Here is a 26,632-nt window from a genome sequence, read left to right on the forward strand (position 1 = left end):
AACAGAATGAGAGAGGGATGAGGAGCACATATCCATATTTTTCAAGGGAAGACTGTGTTTCAGCAACATACAGACAGTACCCCATCCTAGCATTTACTACAGTCTGTCCACTTCAGTAATTGATCGAGAAAGCCCATGGCAACAAAGTAAAACCCGATGTTAAACAGTTGTAAAAATAAGTACAAAATCTTCAGTGATCTTTTTGCAACCAGACTAGTTGTTACTGGCATTACAGTTTGGACAGCAGTGACAGCTTCCTTGTGGCGCCAAAGCTAATGAACTGCTTGGAGTGCTATTGAGAACTGTCATAGGGAAAAGCTGAGTAAACGTATCAAATACATCAAAGATTGCAAAGCTTTCTTACCAGTTCCAATACTTATTCCCACATTTATAAACAAAATATTTATTACACCTCCTAATTATCTTTAGTTACTTAACTGTTTCTAAAGTTTGACACAGATATTTGTGAAAAAGGATTGACTGCTCACTACCTAAAGGAAAAGCTGTACACATACTAAGCTTGTTCTGTGATGGAGTGTGGTGTTTTTCTGAGTGCATAATTTATCAAGTACAATACATACCAAACTGCACTAGGTGACTTTTTAGAATATATTTTATATCTAATATTTGTATATATTTTATATATAAAAAATTACTATTTTATATACTACCCCACTATTTCATGCCACTGAAAAAAAGCTGTAAGCATGTAACACAATGGGATCTGAATGAACAAATTATAAAACCATATTTGCATTTTTACAATAAAATGACTGAAAATCAACCAAAAAATACAGAAAAATGTAAAATTATTTCCAGTCTCTTCAGTGTGCAGTATCTAGAGTGAAGGATCTAGTTCTATACGGGTGATGTATCTGTGTAATTTTCAGCAAGCAAGTCATTCCACTAAAACAATTGTCTAATCACTTCCTTACAGAGGAGGGCGAGTGATGTGTGCATACATGCCCCCACCCTGAGGAAAATTCTGCATTTGACATGAAAAGTGATAGTAATTATTGTACATGGGATTCTAATTACATTTGTTTAAAATAGTCAGCTTAAATATTTTTAAAGTACAAAATGCAGTACAAAACATGAGTACAAGGAAGTCTGAATAGCAGGAGGTAGCAACAGGTTTTTTTGCTCTTTTTCTTGTCTTTTCCTTTTATCAGTGTCAAGCTAAGATAGTCCAGAAATACCACTCTCCTGATAACCAGCCACAATACTGTGTCTCTTTTAGGAATTATCCTTAAAATAGCAGCCCTCGAGGATTACACAGCTGCCTCCAGTTCTTACCGGTTCAAGAGATCTTGAACTATTATTGAGGTATTTTAAAATCTGGCTCTGTAATCTCTTGATTTGACTTGTATTTTTTAATGGAGGGTTTGACCCTGCACAGAACAGATGAAGATGCATTGTGCATGGGAAAGCAAGATAAAACGTGTTCAGTTAGCAGGGCACACAGGAGCATGTTTCAGCACTGACAAGAGCTATGCTGTCTGGCTCAGAAATCACGTCTGCCTCTGAAAGGAATGCATTGCTCAGGCTGTTGGCCAAAGCTCAAAACAAAATTCGGGACTCCAGACAGAAAAGTTCCGTCAATTATTTTATTAGTAAAAGACTAGACAGCAATTGGGAAAACGCTGCTGCTTTTGGAGAACAGAGACAGCAGTAGACATCTGCCCTAGAGGCTGATGCACAAGAGTATCAATGTATGTATCCAGCCAGGCTTCTTTACACAAACGAATAAAAATGTTTATGCCTCTCCTAAACCATTTCTGACTGCTTCTTGTCTTTGCTTTGTCCACATCACACAAATAGTTTACTTACCCTAAATACCAACTTGTACCAAGTACTGGTGCAAAAATGTCTGGTTGTAATCTGAGTGGAGTCGTCTTCTCAGTCTGCCACTGAAATCTAAGCTATCTCGCAAACTAAAGGCAGGTTTAGCCTAAGTAGAAGTGATTGTGGGATTTATACATGATGTGAACATCACTCACAAACAGCTTTCACACATCATTTAAATGCAAACACCGCAGAAAGATAAGGAGTTGTCTATCAAGCTCCTTGTTTGTGTGATGAAACAGGACAAGGCAGGGCTGCAGAGCTGACACCTGAGCTAGCTGTCCACAAGGCAGGGTGGCTCAGGGAGCAGGGTAGCTGTAGAAGCACAGTGCTCCAGCCTAGGAGCATGTTCAGTACAAAAGCTGACTAAATAAGTGAACAGCATTGAAGATACAAATCTGGCTTCAGCCCTTGGCTCCCTTGAAAGTCCATGCAGTGGAACAGGCACGTTCCAGCTTGGGGGGAGGTGGCTTGTGACTTGGAAATGCCTGTTGGTTACCAGGGTTGCTTGGAGTGACTGCAAATAGGCAGATGAACTGTGCATTATCTAACCTAACCCACCATGAAGCTTCAACTTCTTGATATTGTAGGTGTGTCCAAACTCCTACCCTGGGACTATGGCAGAGGTGCGTGGTGGGATATACTGGAAGTGCTCATATCTGGGTGTACATTTGACCTTAACTGCTATTACCAAAACTTTGGGGGATGATTTGCTTGATTAGCACGTTAAAAACAGTGGGATTAGTCCTATTTATATGGAATTATGGGAATGGAAGGGGAGGAGGGGGGAGCAGTTCTCTATGTAAAACAACAGCTTCACCAGTTTCTGAGTCAAGCACGAATCTAAAGCAAATAAAGTTAAATGTCTGCCATCAACATTCTTCAAACAGGCAAAGAGCTACCCACAAATCATATCACAGAATAGGATGGCTGGCTTTCTAAGCCATTTATCATGTGTAGTGAGGAAAAGGTTTTTCTTAGTGACAGGTACTCAAGTGTGATGATGGCAGTCCTAATACTTTCTTGGGATTTGCAAAAATTACAATTTCCTACCCCAACAAGCGTATTCCAGTGTGGGCATGGCTTCATTCAATAATTGGCCTTATCTGGGCAGATACAAAGGAACTGATCACAGAACTAGAAATTAGTGGCAGCTTATGTTATAGGTCACACGCATACAAACTGTAAGCGCCACTTAAATACACAGAGGCACTTGATTCTTTGAAAGGACGGCTTGCACTAAGTTGGGAACTATTATAAAACCAAGTCAGTGGGGACACAATAGCATAAAAGAGATCAAAAGCTATGGCCAGGAGAAATACAGTGGATGGTTCTAAAGTGAATTAAATCAAAAGGGAACTGTTACAATGAAATTTGTTCCTGATTAGGTCGAAATGCTAGAACTGTGAAACAGACTCCTTAAAAAGAGATTCCTGTTCTCTAGCTGAGGAAAGGCCAAAGACTGTACTTATGCTGCTTAATGAGAAAATACTGTTCAGTCTAGCATTTACCACAGACCGTTATAAAACCACATCCCCTAAGTCCAGCCCTGACCTATTATTGACAGATCATAGCAGCTGCGAATATTTTCTTCCTGTTCTGACTCTAGCAACAAATGTAAGTAGACGATAAAGACGCTAAACATTGCATATACGTGCAACCCTGGGCACTTCAGTGTGCTGTTCACTTTTCTAACTGGAAACATTATTATATTGTCACCACCACCACCACCACATAAGATACATATTGGCCTTCCTCAGGTAAAGGCCTTCTGAGCTTTTTAGTTTCTTGGAAATATTTTTTTCTGTGGTTAAAAATCAACTCCACCAGAAACAATATTAAATAACTACTGGGAACAGGTTGCTGAGAACTATAATTTCTTCATCACTTGGATATGTTTTACCACAATTGGGTGTTTTTAAAAAAGAGCATTTCAATAAGCATTGGAAAGGATCCTAAACCAGCCAGACTAGTGATTTGTCTACCTCTATGCCTGTACCACAGCTTTCTCCCTAGTATATAGAGAATTTCAATTTCTGGCTGACCATCAGGCAACAACATTAAATTCACTTTGAAAAAAAGTAACCTGAGCAAAGCTGTATTTTTATTTCCCAGTTTGACAAAACTGTGGATGGCAGAGAGGATTTTGTTGTTAAACTGAGCAGCTTCAGTTGCTTCAGAGCATTGCTATAAATCATTATTTTAGAGGGATTAGTGATTTTCGCAATGGAGGCTCCACAGATTTTCAAGATAATTACTCCTCAGCAGAAAAAACAGAATTGTTTTCAGATGGGCTTATCTTCACACAAGCCATTTCCAGTCTTTTATTTTAAAGGTTGAAACATGGCAAAAGAATTCCTTGATGAGCATGGAATTTTTTTAATAGATAGTACAGCAGGTAAATTCTATAATACCCTTTTTAGAAGGGATATTACGTAAAAAATATATCCTTTTAGCATTTTAGCATCAATTTCTACAGTAATAATGACTGGTTTAGTGAATTCTATAGTATTTTTGTAATAGACTTTTGAATACACCACGGATTGCACCTGAAGTTCTTTAAGATGAAATGTTGACTTTAGAAAAACCAGCCACTGTATCCCAGTTGGCTTTGTAACAGTGTGTGCTGGAAAAAAGCTAGGTCTTACAGAAAGCTCCCAGAAGAAGACAGAGACCAGGGAAGGATCAAGGTCTACAAGAGCCCTTTCTTCTGAAAAAGGCTTGTGGGCCTGTAGAGGAAGAAAACCAGAGGCAAATGTAAACAAGCCCCAGGGAAGTGAAGCTATGTGGATGTATTTACTTTCTTTTGGCAATGGCTGAAACAGGAAAATTACTGGCATGGTATTTTCTTCATGTTACGGTTTTGTCTCTTTCTTATTTGTGTAAGAAATGAAGGTGATATTAGCACCTGGTATTAGCAGTAGCCAACTCTTGGAATGGAAGAATTAATAATGTAAGAGAAAAAATATCCAGGCGAAGGAGCCTATTAAAGGTCTTGCAAATTACCAAAATATTTCCCTCCTGTTCTGGACCCCAGCTACTCCTTCCAGTAACACAAGAAAAGAAGCCATTCCACTTTCGTCAGAGTGAGTCTTCACCACAGTGAGAAGATATTTCTGACCTTTCAGGGAAGGCTGTGGTGCAAAAAAGAAAACAACTTGGTGGCAAAGAGTTGTTAGAATTGCAGCATTTTTTGAACATTAATTGGGTGCTATTTTCTTTCCTTTCCCTCCCCCCCCCGTTTACCTTCAGATGAATTTAAATGTTACTAATTTAGCTTGAGGAGGGAGGAAACATAACAGGGAGTAAATTAACGGAATTTCTGATCCTCTGAAAATTAGGAATTAAGATTATGCTTAATTGGAATTGGGATGCAAATTGTCTAGAAAAAATGTTAATTCTTGACCAGCTAAATGCTACTAAATTCTTTTCCATCATTTCTAATACTTGCTAATGTTATTATTCTCTATACCGGTTGACAAAGCAGAGATAATGGATTTTTAAACTTCATTAACTAACATACTGTCAGCATAGGAAATGGCAGGTCCTTAAGACACAATGTAAAAGAAAAATAAATTTGTCATACTTCAATATATATTTATACACAAATATATATATATACACAGTAAGGACTTGCATGTACACAGTGACAATGATCATGTGGTTCCATAACCTTTAGACTCTAAAACAGTTCAGAGAGTGCATGGAAGTGTTTTACTGTCAGGAAAACCAAGGTACAGAGAAATAAAAGAATGGCCTCCTCTATATGCTAGTCTATGATTTTTTTTAATGGCAATGTTAATTTTTAGTAAGTGAAGATAGAACTCAGGAAACCAAGAGCTCACACCAATGACTTCTGCCAGTATTTCGAAATAAGATTGTTCAGAAAATAATAGGATATACGCAAATAGATGTGTAGTAGCAAAGAAAGTAACTTTAAAGCATTTCAAAGGATCTGCTTTAATACCTCTCTCAATGTATACAGTTTTGGCTGCTAAGGCAGCCTGCATCACAGCTCTCAGATCTGAGCTGCTAGAAGTCTCTGCTCGTTGGCTGTTTTTGGCCTGTGCTTACCGTTTCTTACTGAGTTTAAAACACGGGGATGACCATTCCAAGAAGTGCTGGCAACATAATGTAATTTCTTACTTTTTCTCCAGCCCAAACTTAAGCTACCTGCTCACAGATTATCAGTTTATCAGGCTACTGAAAAATCAGTTGAAGTACTTTCACCATAGTAGTATGAAGATATATAAGTCATGAAAAGACCTGATTCTGAGTCTACTGACAGTCTTCTGTTTCCTTTAGTAGGACCTATGCAGACAGACAGCCTTGCCAGAACTGGCAAGCAATATTATACCATTGCAGGACCCCTCTCATACCCATCTCCTGGCCTGTATCAGTGCTTCTGGAAGCAGCAAGGATTAAACGTAATTCCTACAATGTTCACTGATGCAATTGGTAAAGCTGTTTGAGCATAGGAAACATCCATGCTCCTAGTCCAATATCTAGTGGAATTAATCAAATCACTATGCTGCTCCACATCTGTTTGCATCAGCAGGGGTCCACCTGTTGGAGACTTCCAAAGCAAATTGGATTATGACATTACATAGAAGGCAACAACAAAACAAAACAAAAGAAAAAAATCCAGGAAAGAAAAAAAACCCAACCACCTGCCCACCCCAAACAACAACCCAAGATCCTGGCCTTGGGAATAAGTGCAGTTTAACAATGTAAGTTTAGGTTTTTTTAAGAATGTTTGGATGTACTGAATTACTGGTTTGCTTCACTTAACTTCACTGTATAATGAACTGCAGACAAAGTAACATGTCTATAGCAAAAATGTAGAAACAGCTTGTTGGTTTTGCTTCCTCTTGACACAATATGCTTCTCAGACTTTGATCGCTAATCTCTTAATAAATGGACAAGGTCAGGACTAAATTTTGAAAACAACAGTCAGAGAGTCAAATTCTGACTGTACAGCTGGAATGGCATTGCAACCGCAGAAGAATGTAAATAACACTCAAATGGACTTGTGTCCATTTAGTCAAAAAAGGGATTCTTATCTCCACAGATCAATGATACAATTTCATGAGAAAGGAACCAGTCATGTAAGCAAAGTCACAATTATTTCCAGTAACACTGCAGCTGATAGCATCAGTATCCAAGAGTTCTACATTCATTTCCTCCAGTTTTTTTCCTGTGCACATTTGCTCAGTTTACAAGTCAAATTCAGGATGTGCTGTCTCTGGTTTTTCTTTGTTACTTAATTATAAATACTAAAATCTCTGGATCCTGTAGTCTGCCTCATTTACTTTGCATGTGTGGGGCTAAACGAAATCAAACAAGCCAGATTTAAGAGTTCCCTGAACTGAGGGATCTCCAGGAGGTTCAAAACAGCATGAATTTTCCAGATGCTTTTTCTCCCAAACAGGTGCAAAGGATGATTGACCTCAGAGAAAGGGGCACAGTGGAGCCAGATTAATAAAATCTGTCATTCCAACTCCCTGACATACCCAGCATATCACAATGGGGTATAGGAGAGGGCAAAAGAATTCCCCTCTTCTAAAGGTAAAGAATGATTTTAAAATACTTAGTTTTCACCCAGCTGTTTTGACCTGGGGTTTTTTTTTTCCCATCAGAATTGTGAATTGATGCATTGTGCTGAGCTGAATAAATCATGCACTGTGGCATGTGACAGATACAAGCCCCTTATGAATGACAATACTGAAATGCTTCATTAGATTTGATAAAAACAAACCCAAAACTTCACCTGCTTTAAATACATAAAGCTGCAGTGTTGTAAGTCTTTATGTGGTTCAGGGCTATGTTACAACTGCCGTGGCAATGACTGTAGCAATGGTATCTCTAATTTCACCTTCTCCTCTAGTTAAGTTTCCTTCTGCTGCACACTTAATCACCAGTGTTCTTCACAGAAACCTGTTCTCTGTCTCTGCTGTCATAAAATAATTCTGGGTATGTTATTCAGATCTGTGTTTCAGTTGGTGTGTTTTGTCGTCTGATGAGGTCACACCTGTGTACTAACTCTCTGCTGCTGCCTTCTTAACCTGCCTCTTGTGAAAAACAAACCATCCTTTACCACTGCAACATCACTGAAATCAATGGTAAGATAGGAATAATGGAGTAAAATTTGGGATCTACATTCATTTTGCTAGAGACTTTTTTCACTGTGTGCTGTAAAAATGTTAATGGATCTACGTTTTAGTCTTAGAGAGATTCACACCTACCTGTGCCACATATTAAGAGAGTTCTGAAAATTTGGAAGCATGTAAACTATTGGATGTGACTGAAAAAAGCGTCTCCCATGCCACTATGGCGTGTGGATGATAGAAGAGAAGCAAAGCTGACGCACTCTTCTGCTGAAAGCTATTTCTGAGAGACAGGAGTACAGCTGAAATCACACCCATGGCACAGTGATTATTGAGAGGCCTGTGCAATGAAGTCAGTGGAAAAACTACAGCTGGCTTCAATAGGAATTGAATGGGCTCTATGACTAGTCATCTGAAAATAAAAGGACAAGGGGAAAAAGCCTGGTACAGATTTGCTGGGTGTAAAAAAATCCTCACTGCCTGTGGAAAATTACATCTGCCAGATCACAGGGTATATTCTGAAAGCTGCTTTTATGTACATCATAAGTATTGCTTTCTGGGATGATCCAGCGATAAAGTACATCCCAAACTGTTGTTTGCTATCATGGAAATGCTACTTCCTCTCTAAGATGACACTCAAAAATTTAAATTCCTTGTGTGGCAAAGCAGGTGGTAACAAGATGTCCAGACTAATAGATATTAGACTAGACAGGTATTAGGCAAGAGGTAATCCTAACTTTTGTGGTCAAGAAACAGATGTATCTCAACTATTGTTCAAAATCAGGCAAGACTTTTGCTCTCTGATGAGACAGAATTTCTAGGGTAACAAGAAACCATTTCACATTCTCCCAGTGCATCCAGAGAGGCTCTTCTCTTACCCCAGGTCTCTCTCCCGGCATGCCCCAGGTCCCAGCAACTGGTGTCAACAAGAATAGCTCCACAGACTTCAGCTAGCCTGCCAGATTTATGTTTGTTTACACAGCTGATTATTGGTCCTCATATATTTTATTTTGTCTTAATCCAGAGCAGTTCAGTCTATTTTCATGAATCGTGAACACAGAAATGGTGACACAAAGGCTCAGACAAAGCTTATTAGTGGGACAGCTTTCTCATTTTACCTTTCATGCAGGAGACTCAAAATTGAATCCAAACTGTGAACATCCCATTGAATACTTCCTTTATCCAATGCAATTTCGTTAAATGAAGAAATAATCATCACAGAGCCCAACAACACAGAAACAACATGGTAATAAACTGAAGGCCTGTGGGTAGTTTTTTTAATTTTGTAGAGCAGATTTAAGAATTGATGGTTCATTTCAATCTCACAAAACAAATTTGATGACTAATTTGCTAATTGCTACTAGACTATGCAGTTTACAGGGATACCTTAATCACTGTTCTCAAAGAATCTCATTCTAATATTTTTAAAATTAGTTCTGAAAAGGGGACAATTTAAACAGTTTCTGCTATTGATATGCTAAACACAAAAATGTCCCTTGCCTTCAAGTATTTCTGGATTTCTTCTTTCTTTATTTGCAGAGTGCAACAGAAGAGGTGAGCTGCGATTAAGTCTGTCATTTAATTTTAAGTGACACTGCTGGACAGAGTTTAAGCAAACTTCCAGAGAGAGGATAAACTATTAACCAGCACAGCGCAGGCATGAGCTGCTTACCTCCAAATCCAGGTCTCAGTGCAAAGTCATGGTCCTCTATGTGAAGAAGCTGTTCAGACTTAAGTGGCCGTACTTTGGTGCTGTCAAGTTTCCTCATTTTAATTTCTCGTTTGCTATGTTTAAAAAAAAATAGTAAGAAACCTCATATTTTTTTCTGTCTGACATTCAGAGTTCTAGTTAAATGAAGCAGGGACCCAAGAATACTGAATGGTTGAATCTGGTATGATAAGGGAAAAAACTGTGCTAATAAAGTTGGAGAAAGTTATATTGGGAAAGGTAGGGAAATCAGGTAAGAGGGTGCCCAGCTCCATGAGGAACACCAATTATATCTAGAAAGTCCCAGAACACCTAGCGCTTTTTCTGTTCCACTCAGAGATTGTATCTATCATTATACAAGAGATTATAGCTGTTTGAAAAAATATTATTCATATAACCATTGCAACTCAGACTTGGAAGTAACACCATGTGTCCATGTTTTTAAACCACTTCATACATTATCCATGACACAGACAAATATACTTTTTATTGTAAATATTTTATTTTATTATTTTGTTTTGCCTAGCAGCTCCCATGAGTCAATAATTTTTCAGAAGGGCTCAGAAATCAATGGTCTTAGATCCAGGGACTTGTCTTTGGAGATCCTCTTAAACATCACACAGATTTGGCCAAATTACTCGTTAGCTCATCCCTTATTTGCTGCTCACACGCGCAGCACTCCTTTGCATCAGGAGTCCTGTCTCTGCATTTTTCCCCATGCCACACATAACTGAGCCTCTACGTAGCACCAAGGCAGCACAGATGAACCTGTGCTCTCAGCAGGACACCATGAATTCTGTACTTCTTTCTGGTGACTGTTGCTAACTTTCTTCCCTTTGCAGAACATGCTGCACAATATCCCAAATTCCACTGGGAAAATCACATGCCTAAGAATGGACTTGAACTCTCCAGATGGAAATCTCATGGGCTGAGCCTGCATTTAAAATGAACAACAGATGCCCATCACAATGCATTTTTTCTATAAACAGAAACCATGGCACAGACAGCAGAGGGGTCTGGTATGTGCCCGTATCACAAAGGTATTGGGTGTAAACACAGACAAGATCTACAGCCAGATCTGGCAACTGTGGGGCACAGGCTTTAGAAAGAATCCATTAGACTCTTTGGTTCTGCTATAAGGAAAATGCTGTGGTGTCTCCTTAAGTTTCCACCTCTCGTTGCATGTTCTGCTTTAAGTGGATGGCCCCAAGTAGTAACAGAACCAGCCATCCCTTAGCTACAGAATTACACCCAGCTTTGGGCCCCCACTGCAGGAGAGGTAAGAACTTGCGTAGTTTAATTTAGAGGGAGAAGACTGAGGGAACATATCACAGTCTTCAGAACACATCATGAGCTTTTACAGGGCCCTTTGCTGCGTGTCCGCTCCCCAGTAGGATAAGCAGTGGCAAGAAGACAGATGGATGGTACACATTAGGAACACCTTTCTCATGGTGACAACAGTGAAACAAGGGAACATATTGCTTGGGCAGGTTTTCAGACTCCTTTCACTGGGGCTATTTAAGAATAGGTTAGACATCTATCTGTAGGAATGACTTAAATACAGCTGCTTTGCCACAGGCAAGGGACTCTCCCTAGGCAATTTCTTTCATGCCTTCTGTGATTCGCTGGGACTTTGCTGATAGCAACTCTAATTATTACTTTAGACTGAATGATAGATGTCTGTTCTGAAGGTTTGCCCTGTAGTCAAATACTGCTTAAGACAAGGTATAGAATATGGGATATCTGTATTTACTTCCCCCCCCCCCCCCTCCTTTCCCCCTTTTTTTCTTAATAACAAAGCCCAAGAACTTACTTTTGAAAATGCTATGTTACTGGAAGACTGAGGTGGCTGCTGGGCTGTTCAGAACTGTTGGGCTTGAACAAATTAATTTACCTTAGTATTCCTGAATGTCTCTGGCAGTGTCTGAACCAAATTACCAGGGCAATCAGAACACCCATCAGGCATTTCAAATACAGACTTTAGTCGTCTCTGTATGAAAATTATGTGGATGCTAAAATGAAACCCCATGCTTCAGAGAATTAAAATCACTACAGAGAAAACCTGTATCAGAGTAGAATGGGCAGTAGAACTGAACACCTACAATGGTCTGCAATAGGTATATGAGGAAATTTTGCTGCTTGGGAACCAGTATAAGAGAAAATGATGAATTATGTTCTGAATGCCATGGCACAGCTAATACAGTTTGGAAGCATTAGGTTATTTGTCACTGGATATGCCAAGGAAATTATCTGTTTGATGCTCCGGTGATTTCACTGGAAGAAGCAGGCTAAAACGATGATACATCTACTGCAACTTCTTACAAGAAACAAGGATGTGACTGAGGAAGACTTTCCCTAGTCAGAAGAGGCAAAACATAAGCTACCAGAGCAGGAATTCTTTTTTTAATGAGCCACTGAGAAGAGAGATTATGGGATTTTTATATTCCCTCTGTTTCCCTGGATGAGGATAAAATAAACAGAAATGCTGCCTAAATGCAAAGCATCCTTTGTGCCCGCTTAGTTGAACAGCCTCTTCAAGCTGATGTTTGATATACAAATGGTGGGGTACGTATAATTATTTCTAGCTGCTATCAAAAGTGGTTGTTCAAGCTAGGCAAGATCTTGCAGGGGTCAGAATAGCACTTGCATTACAAACATGCTACATCTCTTCTTCAATACCTTCCTTTGGCAGATTGTTTTTTTTGTTTCAAAGGAAAATAGGATTACAGGCAGAGATATATGCTTACGGTACTTGGAATTAATTTTATGGACACTGGTAACACTGCATGTGTAAAGGTACCAAAACTTAGACAAAATCCATAAAAAATTCTGTATCATTAAAAAATAATACACTTCTGCTTCGCATTTTTGCTCCTTCTTGACTGCTTCCCCCACCCAAGGATAAAAGTGTTCTCTAGCAGATACTCCTTTAACATCAGCATCTGGACTCCAGATGTTGCTCTTTCGCTAAGAGTTACAGTATTAAATTGTTCTCACTGCAGCATTACAGTTATTTAACTGACGCTTCAAGGAGTCTCATGTATATATTTGTTTACTCCCAAGCAACTCTAGACCCATATCTAACTATTGATCAGCCCTACAGCATTGTGAAATCATCAGCAGATGTTTTCTTGAGTGCTCCTTCCCATGGCACCAATCCCATTGAAAAGAAGAGACAGATCTAAGTAGTGTAGGTCTCAGAAAACCTTCCCGAGTTCAGTCGAGATACACTTTTCATTCTTGCAGAAGCACAGCAAAGATACAGATTATATTTTGGTGGCCTGGCACCCTGGTCTCTTTATCATGCAGCTTTGGCCAGTGGACTGTAACCTAGGAGTCTAAATGCAGTCATCGATTCTGCACATTCATCGTATGGCAGATGTTAGGCTGTGGTGTTTGAGAGGAAAAGCCTACACAGAATCACAGAATTGTTTAGGTTGGAAAAGACCCTTATGATCTTCAAGTTCAACCATTAACCCAACACTGCCAAGTCCACCACTAAACCATGTCTCTGAAGTGCCACACCTACAGGTCTTTTAAATACCTCCAGGGATGGTAACTCAACCAATTTCCTGGGCAGCCTGTTCCAATTCAGGACAACGCTTCTGGTGAAGAAATTTTTGTGAAATCATCAACAGATGCATGCATCAGCAGAATACATGCACCTAAGGAGAAGAAACCTCTCTTTACCTACCTGAGTTAGTAGTAACAAAGGGAACTCTGAAAGATGGCTTGGTATCAGCATAGATCTGAGCAATGATTAATAGGATTTTGTTGGTCTCAGCGAGGCACACACTCAGGAAACTACTGCTCCAAGTTATAATAGCTGTGCTCACCACAGCTGTATTCCAGGCAACATTTTACATTACGCAAGTGAAATAGTAATCTATAATTAAACTCCAACAGGGGTTATAAACAGCACTTTAAGTGCTTCAGATCACATAGGGAAGACACGCCAGGAAGTTAATGGAAGCGCTAGCTCTTTGGATGAAAACCAGTGAGAGATACTCTTCAGACACTTCCCAATACTGTTATATGGACTCATGGCCCAGTGCCTTGGTATCTGACAGAGCTCTCAAAGAGCAGTTAGTCACTGCCTACAAAACCAAAGCAACCAATTCAGAATTCTTTAACAGTGGGCAAAGATGTTGCAGGCTTTTAAAGACAAATTTAGCTGCTCCTACCTAACCTTGAATACCTAATAGTGAATGGAAGATCAAAGGTCTGCTCGAGGGTACTTGGACCCGTTTTGGTTAAAGCATTTAACCACATAATGCCATTCACGTAGTTCCATAACCAGTAGCATTCACAGGATTTATGTGTTTAGTATCCTAGCTGGTTGTCTTTAACCTACCAGGTTATCACAAGTTTATGCTGGTTCAAGGGGGAATCAGACAAGTTAATGGAAAAGAAATCCACTGAAGGTCACTAAATCTCCAGAAATTATATCTAACACGGGAAGTCTCTGAGGGACATCTGGTGACCGGATACGGGTGGGAGTACTGGGGGGAAATGTCTTATTGCTTGCCCTGTCCTTATTCTTCCAAACTTGTGCTTACAGCCCTTGTTAGAAACATGTCACTACAGTACATGGACCTTTGGTAAGATCCTGCATGGCTGTTCTTCTGTTTTAATGCCTGCATAACTAATGAAATGGTAAAAGTTCTTGATAGGAGCCTGGAGGAAGGCTGAAGCACCTCTGGGTATTTACAAAGACATAAACACATCTCCAGCACCTCATCACAACGGATTTTGAAAAATTGGAAACTTGTGCCTTGGGAAGGATAGTTAGGAAAGGTTTTGGTTTCAGTTACACAAGTTTCATATCCAGGATACCACACTTCCTTTATTGCTGCAATATGGAGGTAGTGGGGGAAAAAAAATCTCATCATATTCAGAAAGAAACTAGGTAAGTTTATGAAAATAGTACTATGAAGGACCCTTTCATGAAAAGAATAGCTTAGATTTAATGGCCGTAAACTTCTTTCCAGTGTCCCCAAGATACTCTAGCTACTACCAAATCAAAGGTAGCCAATCAGTACAAGTCACAGAACTCTTATTCCCAGGAGAGCCTGTGGAGTTGCACAGCAGTGTCATCTCAAACATTTAAACACATTGATCAAATCTTGAATCCCAGATAAATGTAATAATCAAAACTGCACAGTTCTCTCTCACACACATAAAAATGCATTTCTAAGTGTTCAGTCACATCAGCAACATGTACTGTCAAAAAGCCTAATATTTTGACAGTCAAATGCTTTGTTCTTTGCTGTAGGAAACGGACCACGAGAATAATCTCTTTCTCATGTACTTTTGGTTAATGCTTTAAAATCTTCTTTACAAGAGAATGCAGACAAATAGCTTTGGGGGGAGAATTGGGTTACTCTATTAGAATGGTGGAACTTGTAGGTTAAGTAACATTTTCACATGGGATTCTTTTTTAAAAGGCCACCCATTTAACCAAGGCCATCTGTCAGCTGTGTCCCTAATAGCCCTAGTGCTGGCTGAAAGATTTTTCCCCAGAAAGAAAAAGAGGCTGGTGGAAAGTCAGACCCTGTTGCAATGTACTGAAGGATAATGCTGCCTTTAGAAAAAAAACAGAGAATCAAACAAAGAGAAATTAAATGTATTTGGATCGTTTCCACAGAAAAGCTGATTTGCAGCTGTTAAGCCGTGGGATCTTCTGTGGCTCAGATTCTGCAGTATTCTTCCCACTTCCAAATCACCAGGACCTAAGAAATGAAGACATGGAAGGCCAAAGCACTGCCTTGTGTAAAGAAAACTGCTACACTGGTCAGCATGAGCTGAGAGTGCAGTCCTGGCGTTCCTCCATGTTCCTATTCTTCCCTTCTGTTAACACACTTCTGCCTGTCTCACAGGATTGTCGTATGGATCCATTTGTATGTATTAGCAAAGATCGGTGAAGATGGAGAGGACACTGTGCTAGTATTGTTACTGCTGTCCTGTGGCAAGAGGCCAGCAAAGGATGGCCAGCAGGATGCCGCACAATATGCTGTCTCCTACCACCAGGCTTCTCTCATGCTTTGTGATTTTTTATGTCAGTGATGGAGCGATTCCTCTCAGCTATTGCGGAACAGGCTAAATGCAAACAACAGCAACATATGCTTCCCTTTTACCACTGACAAAAGTGTATCAGCTGAGCTTAAAATAGACCTTCCTTAACACTACAGCAATAAGAAGGTATTTTATTCTGTTTCCATTTGATTCTCGACTGCTTTCTGAGACTAACAAAGCACCAGATTAGACCTTATGTTGATATTAGGGCTAGTTCTGTTTATTTTGTTTTGTTACTACAAATGTAAGTGCACCAGCACTCACTCCAAAACTGTCGGTGAGTTTAAAACAGTCTGCTGAACAGCCATTCTTTTAATGAGCTTTTGGCTTAGACCAAACTGGAACTTATGACCTTGAACTGAAATCCAGAGGTACTGAGCGATATAGCATCTCCAGGCACCTCCATTGTGTCAGTGGGATATGTTCTGTTGCCTTGTATTGCTTAAATGTGATTTTATCAAGACACGTAGGGATTCAGAGATATGTCACTGCTGGATTATCACACAAGAAGTGATACAGAAGGTAAACAGCGGTACACCTGCTGCAAAGCATGTAACTTGAAAAAAAAACAGTTTAAACATATCAGAGGAGTCCACTTATGTTACTTTTCCTCCACATGTGATATTGTATGAATAAACTGTGAGCTCCCCTGCTCATTCTAATAGGGGGTCAAGTACCTAGAAAAATCTTACAGTTGTATCCCTTCTCCTTCCTTAAATGGAGCTACTTGTTACAATTTCTTCTACCTCCCAACAGAGATTTTGCTTGGATTACCACTGGCAGTCATTGGTCTGTTCACATACTATTAGATTAATCTGGAAACAGGTTCAGAGACCTCACATGGCAGATGTGAAATTGCATTTGTGGGGAAAAAGCACTAACACTTTGCACAGAAATTTACATGTAAAAACCTTTGTATGATTATTCATTTTAAACCAGCTACTTGATTGAAAAGACTAAGAATAGAGATGTCTAAATCTATTAAATGTCTAAAAGCACAAGCACATTCCAGAAAGGGAACACACTGTGTCATCTTTACAAATAAGTTACAATTCACCACATTTAGTGCCATAAAAATGTCTTCTGTATCTTGACAGCTACTCTGCTGTTCAGGTAATGGAAGTCACTTTATAATGCTCGCATAGAACTTTGGAAGGCATTTCTGCTTCTTGTAATGGAAGTGAGAGGGCAAGAATACTTGGTACATCACGACAGTACTATCACAACAGTAGCCTGCTATCACACAAGTTAAAAGAGCTGTCTGTGGGTGTCAGTGTATACATACCTGCATATATATGAAGCATTCATGAAATCACAATATGAAATGTCTGGTTATGGAAAACTAACTAACAGTTCACCATTCCTGTTTTGGGAACACCCTATCAATACTATGCATACTATAAATCCAGAAACTGGCAAAACAGGACAGTGAACAAAAAGGGTCCATTGAAAGGTTGTTGACAGCATAATGTCTATCAGATGAACACAGACAGAGTATATTGCTTACCTGTTATGCCTTCTTAAGAATGAGAATTGTTGCCGATGATGAAGATGGTGATGCTGACTTTGAGAACTGTGTAGCACTGCTGTTGGCCACAGACAGGTAAGGAACAGAAGTTTCATGACCAGGACCATCTCTTCCAGAAGAGAGATGCACTGATCAGCCAATCCACCTTGCTGACTTTTTATTTTTAGTGGTTTTACTGTTTAGAAACAGCATAGCATACAAAGGATGCACATGAAGCAAGGCATCACTGAAGACAGAAGATGGGGGCATCCCGGTTCTGATGTCCTCGCCCAGTTTCCCTCATATTTTGGCAAATCATAAGTATTCCTTCAGCTCTACATCCCTGCGGCATCTGCTGTCAAACCAGAAGCACCTTGCTTTTAGAAATGTAGTCGAACCAGCAATTTGTTTGGCCAGGCTGCCATCTGATCCATTGCTTCCACTCTTTCAGCACAGGCGCATATTTGAATTCTCCATCACCCGCTCAGTAACCTCTTCAACATAGCCTGTGCAGGCAAAGTGATGTCAAACATTTAATCCCCCTTAAATCCCGCACAAAACCATAGAAAAATCTGCTTTAATGACAAAGGTCTCTAAATTAATCTTGCTTTCTATATATGTTTGTATCTGCTCAAAATAATTTTCTGTACAGATCAAGCTCTTTCATTAACTGGCTACATTGTATTGTCTTCCCAACCATTAACATCATTTCAGTTTCTGTGATCTGCAGATTTTGCCTATAGATACAGAACTACTTTTGAATAACACAATATCATGGAAAAAGTCCAAACTAAAAATGAAGTGTTTTCTCAATATTCTCCAATAACATTTGGAAATACCAACAATCTTTTTTTTTCTTTTACTAAACTCTGCAGCTATTTAATTTACCCTAAATTTAATCCAGTATCCTTCCACCAGCCCTAATTTTATCTTTACTTCATTTAACCTGCCCTGCCTGTTCAATTGAATTGCAAAACATTTTATTAACAAAATATTGCTTAAGCAATAACTTAAGCACATTTGATTCTCCTATGAAAGGTGATAAGATTTCTTGTGGGTTTAACTCTGGGCAATACTGGACACACCTTCTTAGCTGACACAGTCAGATTTATCCTTTTCAAGCCATCAGCAAGTTCTGTAATTATCATATGTTTATTTTTCTTTATCTAGAAAATTAGAGATATGATGTTGAAAGTTAGGGAAATTAAAATACCCAACCCCTGTCTAACAGACGTAGAAGTACTCCAGGTCTCCAGTAGTGGGTTTCTTCCCAAGACAAACAAACAAGAATGAAAACATACCCAACACTATGTCTGCTGAGACTGTTAACACCCAAGCACACTGGGATAATAATTCTGTGATGTGGGCATCTGCCTCCTCAGAAGTTCCCTCAGATTCTAACTAACTTAGTTTGGGCTAAGAAATAATTCTCAGATTTCCAGGAGGAGGTTACCAAAGGACAGCTAATTCCCATTGTTTTTTTTTCCATTTGGAGTCAAACGGCTGTCTATCTGCCTGTGACTTAAAAAAAATAAAATAACCCTTTCCGAACCATGCATAAAACTCTAACAGTGTTAGATTTAATTTGGTGACCTAGATCAAAGGCTTTCAATCCTATTGCCCATCTCATTCAACATTGTTTATAGTTTAATCCTTTCCTGTTCAGCAAACTTACAGAAGATCCTTTGTAGCCTGACCCAGGGAGAGTCAGATAGGGCTTCCAGCAGGTCCGGTGCATTCCCATAGTGGAGGCTCTGGAGAAGGTAAACACAAGCTGTAGTTAATAAGACCTTTAACAGGTTCCATTAATTTGCACTATCATTTGGGTGGAAAACTGAAAATAAACAATAACTCTAATAAGAACTTATTCCAGGTAGAGATAATACTTGTTCCTGAGCCAGTCTGGTGAAGTTGTCTAGTCTCATCCAGCCTACATATATCAAAGTATCAGCACATCTGATGAAATTACATGTAAGAAAAGATCCACGAGCCTTTGGATCCTCCTCTTTCCCCAGCTAAGCACAAGCCCGACAGTAGCAGCACCAGTAGCAAATCAGATAAGAAGCTAACACTGCAGGCTGCATGGTAAATGTGTTACCACATTTCTGCATGTTCAGCTATCTGCACATTCATCAGTGTTAACTCATTTCCAACCATTTTCCTCAGCTACAAAGGAACAACATGTATATACTGTCTTCTCTGCTAATAGTAATCATCCACATTGTTTCCAGAGACTTTGGGGAAAGCCATATTTTAGACTTTAATATCATCCTTAGCTGAAACTGCTATCCATTATCCTCACTAAGCAGGAGACATGGAATGGGGAAGGTGAGGGTGTTCTGGGTGCTGAGGTTATCCATCAAGAGTTCTGAAGGGGACTTGAGGTTAGCTCATGTCATGCCAATGCATAAATGTGTTGACTTTGTGTACCAACCTCAAGGAAGTCAAAAAAGTCCATTAAAATTAAATAAGTAACGGTTGCTTTGTGTATTTGTTTCCTAGCTGGAAAAGGGAGTGCTTAGAACCTCTGCTCCAGGGATATGGCAAAGACAAACAAGTTGGCTTTGCAGAATAACTGGTCAAGCTGCATGTGGATGTCCCTCCCTCCAGAAGGCCCATCAGCCAAGAGAGGAGTCTTTAACATAGGAAGAGGCAATTAGATGTTGTTTTCATTCAGTTATCAGCACCACTGTTTTATTATTCCTGGCTATAGCAAGAACTTTATCACTAAGTTGCGGTGCTGAAGAGAGTGCTGCACGGAGGATTTCCAAAACATGCTTGATGTTCCTTTGACTGCCCCTACTAAAATCAGCTTTAGGAAAAAAACAAACAAACAAACAAAAAAAACCCACAGTGGCTGGGTGCACCGACATATTCCACCACCTTCATGCCACTGATGGCATAACACTATTACCTTGAGGAGCCTTGCCTAAGCACACTGAAAATCTAAGCACTACCCCTCTGTTCTTGGCTACAGCATACTTCCAGAAGCTAATTGTCTAGCACATGCACGCAAAGTCTTCAGGAGGGACTCCTGCAGAGTGAAATGGTGAACACTTCCGTTAATGGGTGTGTAATATCAACAAGGGCAACTAGATGTCATCCACAGCAAAAGGGTTTCTTCATACTACAGTTGTTTTCATTTCCTCCTGCATAAGACAGCATTACATGGACCCTATTATAATATCATAAATTACCATTAAGAAAAAAGGTTAATCTCCTATGCATTTGTCAGTAATAAATTCTAAAAAGATCTGTCTCTGCAGAAAAATAAAGACAAGATAATACATTTTGTTTGCATTGGGCAAGTCATGGATAGATCCTTGTGTTTAAACACAGAACATTGTCTCTTTGGTGTCATTAAAATATTTCTTTAGAATAATCACTTCTCTGTAGCCCATAAAAAGTTTGTAATACTTATCTTTCAGGGACAAAACCCAGTACATAAGCTCATTGGAACAGTTTACAAACAACCAAGCAAGCAAAAGAAACATCGGTAAACACACCACCTAGTATCAAAAAATGAGATGCCTTCTTTCAGTAAGCAAAATAAAACATAGTATCAGGTAATTACAATCCGAAACTACAAACCCCTCCCTGCCACATCATGAAGAAAAGCAAGTTGACAACAGCTATTATAAAAACAAGAGCAGAAAAATGGCAGGGACGAAGAGATGTTTCAGAGGCTTTTTGCAGAAAAATCTGTGGAAAATCTGAGCACATCTAAAGGCCATTTTAAACATATGGAGCTGAAACACCATAGCACACTAGCACTTAACAATCTGTAAATTAGCTGCAGTGAGAAGAAATGTGATGTGGAACGTGGAGCGTAGGTTTACCTAGCATGTCTTTTTTATTCTCCTAATCAGGGACTGAAACACAAAGCAAAAAACATTCCTAAGAGTCTCCTAAGAGACACTTGTTTCTGATAAACAACCAGCAAATCACAGAAAGCGGATTAACCAGAGCAGTGACTGTGAGAGTGAGAACGCAATATTGCAGCACAAGAATAGCCAGCATTTTGCTTTTCTATGGTAACAGACTCAGTGCATAGCACTTACCATTTCTATCGTGGTGACTTGCAAAAATACTAGTCAGAACTAAGGACACATTAACAGAAATGATGTACCAAGTTTCCAGAATAAGGTATCCATTCACATTTCCTAAGAAGATGAATTTAAGAGGAAAGCAGAGACCAAGCATTATGATTCCAGTTTGCAGACCTCAGAACAGATGAAGTGCTTTACTTAGCACTTCTAGCAGGACCCAGCACTTATCATCCTGCTCTTTATCAAGTCTCTTAGTAGGGGTGGCAAGTGAACATCCATCATTGTCCCAAATAGTCCAAGGTAACAAACTGGGCACGTAAGGATTGCAAAGTACTAAAAGAGAAAAGAATTCAAAAGCCAGCAAAACCCACAGCTCAGCTCAAAATCTGTGCCATAATTTTGCATGGTGCTTACTCAGACGGACTCTCACCCTGGGGCTTTACAACCAGCTTAAATGTAACTATCAGGTGCAATGCACTAACACTTGCTACCCTTGCTTCACCATCAGCACCTGTTCAGCCAGTTCTTAAAGGAACGGCCAGCAGTGTGGGAGGGAGGGCCTGTCCCCTCTCTGTGGTGACACCCAGCAAGACTGGCTTAACCCAACCTTGAAACTGTACCCTTAGTTTCTGCTAGGCAGTATGAAAACCAGCAACAGGATTGAAGTAAGCGCATGATATTTTCCAATGAGTGTTAGTTCTGCTGTTAAAACAAAATCCTGATCCCCTTTGTGGGATGTAAGCTTTTTGTGGCTTGAGTACAAATTTCCTGTGAAATTATGGTTCTGGACTTAGGGTTTCTTATGTTTTCTTAACATCTTGCTGTCTGTGAAACTCTCGTGTCATCAAAGGAAGCATTCCTGGCACCTGACAAAGCTTACTGTGAAGAAAAACAAACATCTATAGATGCACGGTCACCATCTACAGTCTGCACGTACATAGTCTGGATCCAGACTGAGCCCAGGAGTTTGGTCTTGGCTCTGGTGCCCTGTGAAGTTTGGCTCACCTCACAACTGCTTTAGCATGTTGAACACACAGTCTTTAGCATGTTTTCCTAAGAAATTCTCTGTTCCAACAGCTCCTCCAGCCACAGATCTGAAGTTATTCCACTACTCCAACCCCTCTAACATTCCCATTAGTAGTAAAGCTAAATCTCAATTTTGTAATCTAAATTCTAAAGCACAATTGGCAAATAACATGATTTCAGGAGCCACTATGAGAAATACAAAATATTTGGCTTCCAGTTGGCTTCATTGGCAACTGAGTGGTCAACATATCTTAAAATCAGTACTCTAAAAACCATACACAACCAAATCAGTAAGACATGCTAATGAGAGATTCACATTCTAGAAACCAAATCCAACTTTAGTGGTCTGCCTTTTCTTCTCATTAGAGAACAATCTTTTGTTAAGTTTAAGATAAAGTGCTGTTCATTAAAAAGTAAAGCACAGCTAAACAATGGCCTGAACATAGCTGTTGTGCTGTATGAGGTCTCTTCAGGTGTCTGAGACATCCATTCTCAAACAGGACATGGGACCTATAGAAGGTTTGCAGCTTTCAAGAGCAGCAGCTGGTGGTCTGGAAAGTTGGCACTGAAATGGCATAAGACTGGAGACTAAATCCCACTCATGAAGCTTGTCCAAGTTGTTATTGCCTTCATCCATTGTCTATTCATCCAAAGAGGTATTTTAAAACTATAGGGGGGGATGCTGACAAGACCACAGCCCCCCTAAGGAAGGCATATTTTCCAATATGAAACAGCCTCTTAATATCAGACTTGAACAGATAACCCTGTTTGGCACAGGGATCTTTTCTGCTTTTCCTTCAATTTACAAAACTCAGGCTTCTCTTTGCTCTAGAACTGTGGTGGCTGCACACTTTTGTACAATCAGATAATTCATTTGAAAAAGTGACATGAACAACGAAGAAAAATGACACACTTCCCTGATTGTTTGCATTCCTTATTTCCAGAGCCTCTAAATCGGGGATTCTTTCCCTTTCATTACTCTGCCCCAGACAGAAGAATTATTGAATTAATTTCATCCCTAAATGCCTTTACTTAGGTTCTACACCAGCAATTCTGAAAGTAAAATAATCAGGTTTACTGCCTCTAGTTAAGGAACAAACTCCTTCTTGAGACTGATCGCTGGGAAAACAAGCAGCCACATTCTTCCTAGATTTACATGTCTTACAAACTCAGTGGCAGAACTTTTCTTTCTGCCAAATCACGTTGATACTCATGTATCAGGCACAGGATACAGCTACCCAATACCTGCATTTATGTCCATCTCCTCCCAGAAAGAGTTTCTAGAGTTTGATTCTTTATATCTGTAGGATATATTTCTTTAAAGATCTTTTAGCATCTTTCACAAGTGAGGCAAGGTCAAGGGGATGACTCCTAAGGCTGAGCAATTCACAGAAAATGGTTTTGCAACAGCATGGTAAATCCCCGAGAAGTAAGCTAGTTTGCCATATGTATGGCCCAAATGCTGTTCTTCAATCCAAAAAGCAATATACACTGCATCAGATATCTTTTTCTTTCTTTCTTTCTTCCTCGGCAGTCTGGCAAATACCACTGTCTCTCAGCAGTGCTTACCAGTTAGATCCTAACTGTTATCTGAAGTTCTTTTGGCTCATTTCCCTCCACAGATTGAAACAAAACAATTCAGCAACTGTGTTTGCTTTTTGCTTGCTGCCACAGTCATGTTTATTAAGGGTTTTCTACAAAAGGGATACCGGAACATGCCCAGTTTGTTATCCAGGAGTCAACAGTATCTCCAATAGGAACTAATTTATGAAATGTATTGCATCTCTACGAAGCTCCTTTTCTGTCACCAGTGAACATGAAGAGAAAAAAATTGTTGAATAATGGAAAAAAAATGTGCCTTTCAGCTTTGGCACTGCAAACTTTTTTCATCTTACAGTCAAAACAGAGACAGATTTATTGATTTAAGTCTGAGCTCTATTGGTCATAAAACAGCTTCAGAAGCCATCAGGCACAATACAGTTTGGTTGTTTTCCAGGCTTTTCTTCCCTGTTGATAACTTCCAGAGAAACATATGCTAACATCACAGAGCAGGTGCTCATTTCAAACTGGAAAGCCAATTATAACTACCTGAATTGTATTCTTAAGTAAATATATATTTAAATTTTATATTCTTAAGACTCAGCAGGGGGTACCCATATTTGGGTCCTCTAAGGTTTTACAACCTTCTTTTTCCTAGTGGCTGCCAAAAGAATGTATTTCTAAATCAATAAATATTTGAACAAGTCGTGTTTCCTGTCAATGAATGAAAAAATGCTATTTTTTTCAACATATTTGGATACCTTGCAAGGTAGAGTGGGCAAAGGACTGAGACAGACAGGCAGAGAAATACAGGGAATAATCAACATTTGCAATGAAGCAACTGTTAAAATTAAATAAATTTATGTTGGTGTGTTGCAGAAACAATAGTTTGAAGAGGAAGCATCCAAGTGTACAACAAGAATATTTCCCTGGAGAATTTGCAGGCAATGCTGCTGTTGAATTTCTTCCATTTCTCTTTCACACACTCTTTTGACATTTGGGTATTAACAAAATCTTGAAGGAAAAAGAAGCTAAGTGATGGACAGCAGCAATGAAGGTTGGTTTGACATTTGCTCCATGTGTGAGAACGTTTGTTCCCAGTAGGAACTGCTCCTTCCTGTTATTTCAATAAAAATGCCTTAAATCAAGGCAGACGTAACCAGGATGGAAGTGGGAGGGGAAAAAAAAGGTTTGTTCTGTCTGCTGAAAACTTCTGTGTGCTGGTAAGTCACTCCCCTAGTCACTAGACCCTCAAGCCAGTCTGTCACCCCACAAGATGACAAAAATGGTGACACTGCTGGTTGCACTTTTCAGGAGGGAGAGTCCACCTCTCCTGTCCAAGTGTCTCACAGTGTCTATTGAAAAATATGGTGATGCAAGTATTCAGCAGAACTGTTACCTTTCTGCGACTGACAGGTCAGGCCAACAGGAACTTGCATTAAATCAAGTCCCATTTCTGAGACCTTGCTCTAGCTCTCCTGTTCATTATTTCCCTGTTACAATGTAAAGATAATGCCATAAACAGGTATCCTGGCTATGCCACGTTCCATCTGTAAAAGGTACGTGTAAAGTATAGCTGAGATCACAAACCAAATGGAGCACCTTCACTGCACGATCACACCTGCTGTGATGCCTTCAACGCAGAAATGTTGACCTGGTAATTGCCTTTAAGTGCAGGAAAAGCTACCAGGAATAACGGAATGTGTGTACATGGTTTCCCTAAGAGCATCAGGTCTCTGCCTTGTCACAACAGGAGAGACAGACAGAAGTCCACAGAAAGAGCGAGTGGGGCACCAGCTTTTCAAAGCCAGGACAAACACAAAGATGTATCTTTTCGTAGTTGCATAAGGATGTCCCAAGATCAATGGAAGTTTTTACAGGCTATCAGCATGCAGGTGCTTATTTGCATTTAATGCTATGACAGATACTCACAAGGATGAACAGCAGTACAATCACTCACAAATGTGTATGTATAAAATGAGGATATCATAGGCACAGAGGAAAGGACAGAAATACAGACAAAAAAGCACACAGAAAAATCTGCAGCCACAGATAGCTCCTTCTTCCAGCTCTGCCTCCTCAGCAGTGTATGCTGATGTGGCACCCAAGGGAGATTTAACTTGCCCTTTCTCCCCCTTTCATTTCTGAGACGAAAAAACCAGATTTGGTCACTGTTTCCCAAATATTTTCCTCATTCTGGAAATATTTTGGCCAAAACCCGGGTATCTTTTTTTTTTTTTTTTTTTTTTTTTTTTTTACCCCCGAAGTGCCTTCAGGCAGCGCTTTCCCTTTCGAGGCCAGCAGGCAGGCGGCCGGGACCGCGTCCCGCCATGGCCGCGGCGGCCCTTCCCGCCGGCGCCGGGGCGGCGGTTGCGAGGTACGTGCCGCTCCCGCCGAGCGGCCGCAAGATGGCAGCGACAGCCGCCCCGCCGCGACAGCGCACAGGTGCGGGACCCCGGCGGCCCGCGACGCGCCCAGCCCCGGCCAGCGGCCCAAGGGCTCCGGGCTTGCGAGAGGGGGCCACGGCCCGGCGGCCGCGCAGCCACCGTTCCCCTCCCGCCGCTCCGGTGGGGAAGGTTGTGGGGGGCGAGAAGGGCTGGGGAGGGGGAGAAGGAGAGAAAATGGCCTCCGCGGGTGGCGGCGAGGCAGAGGCAGGGCCTGCTGGAGGAGGAGCGCGGCTCTCCAGCAGACCTGAGGGAGAGGGTCTTCATCTGGAGGACAGTGTGAGGAAAGCCAGCAGGCGGTCTGAGGTGGGAATTCTCACAAAGTATAAGCT

At 40.3% G+C, this 26,632-nt stretch overlaps 1 protein-coding gene across 1 annotated transcript in view; it reads right to left on the bottom strand.

Moving 5' to 3' along the window:
* Window positions 1-17,742, bottom strand: part of GABRR3 (gamma-aminobutyric acid type A receptor subunit rho3) — a 33,688-nt gene extending 15,946 nt beyond the window's left edge. The window contains exons 1-2 of the mRNA XM_005236036.3: window positions 17,243-17,742; window positions 9,625-9,737 (exon numbers count right to left, since the gene is read on the bottom strand). Of these exons, the coding sequence (XP_005236093.1) occupies window positions 9,625-9,737; window positions 17,243-17,370 (241 nt within the window). The 5' untranslated portion in view covers window positions 17,371-17,742. The remainder of the gene's footprint in view (window positions 1-9,624; window positions 9,738-17,242) is intronic.
* Between the last annotated feature and the right edge of the window lie 8,890 nt (window positions 17,743-26,632).

This window comes from Falco peregrinus, chromosome 4 (genome assembly GCF_023634155.1).
Source record: "Falco peregrinus isolate bFalPer1 chromosome 4, bFalPer1.pri, whole genome shotgun sequence".
NCBI classification, from domain to species: Eukaryota; Metazoa; Chordata; class Aves; order Falconiformes; family Falconidae; genus Falco; species Falco peregrinus.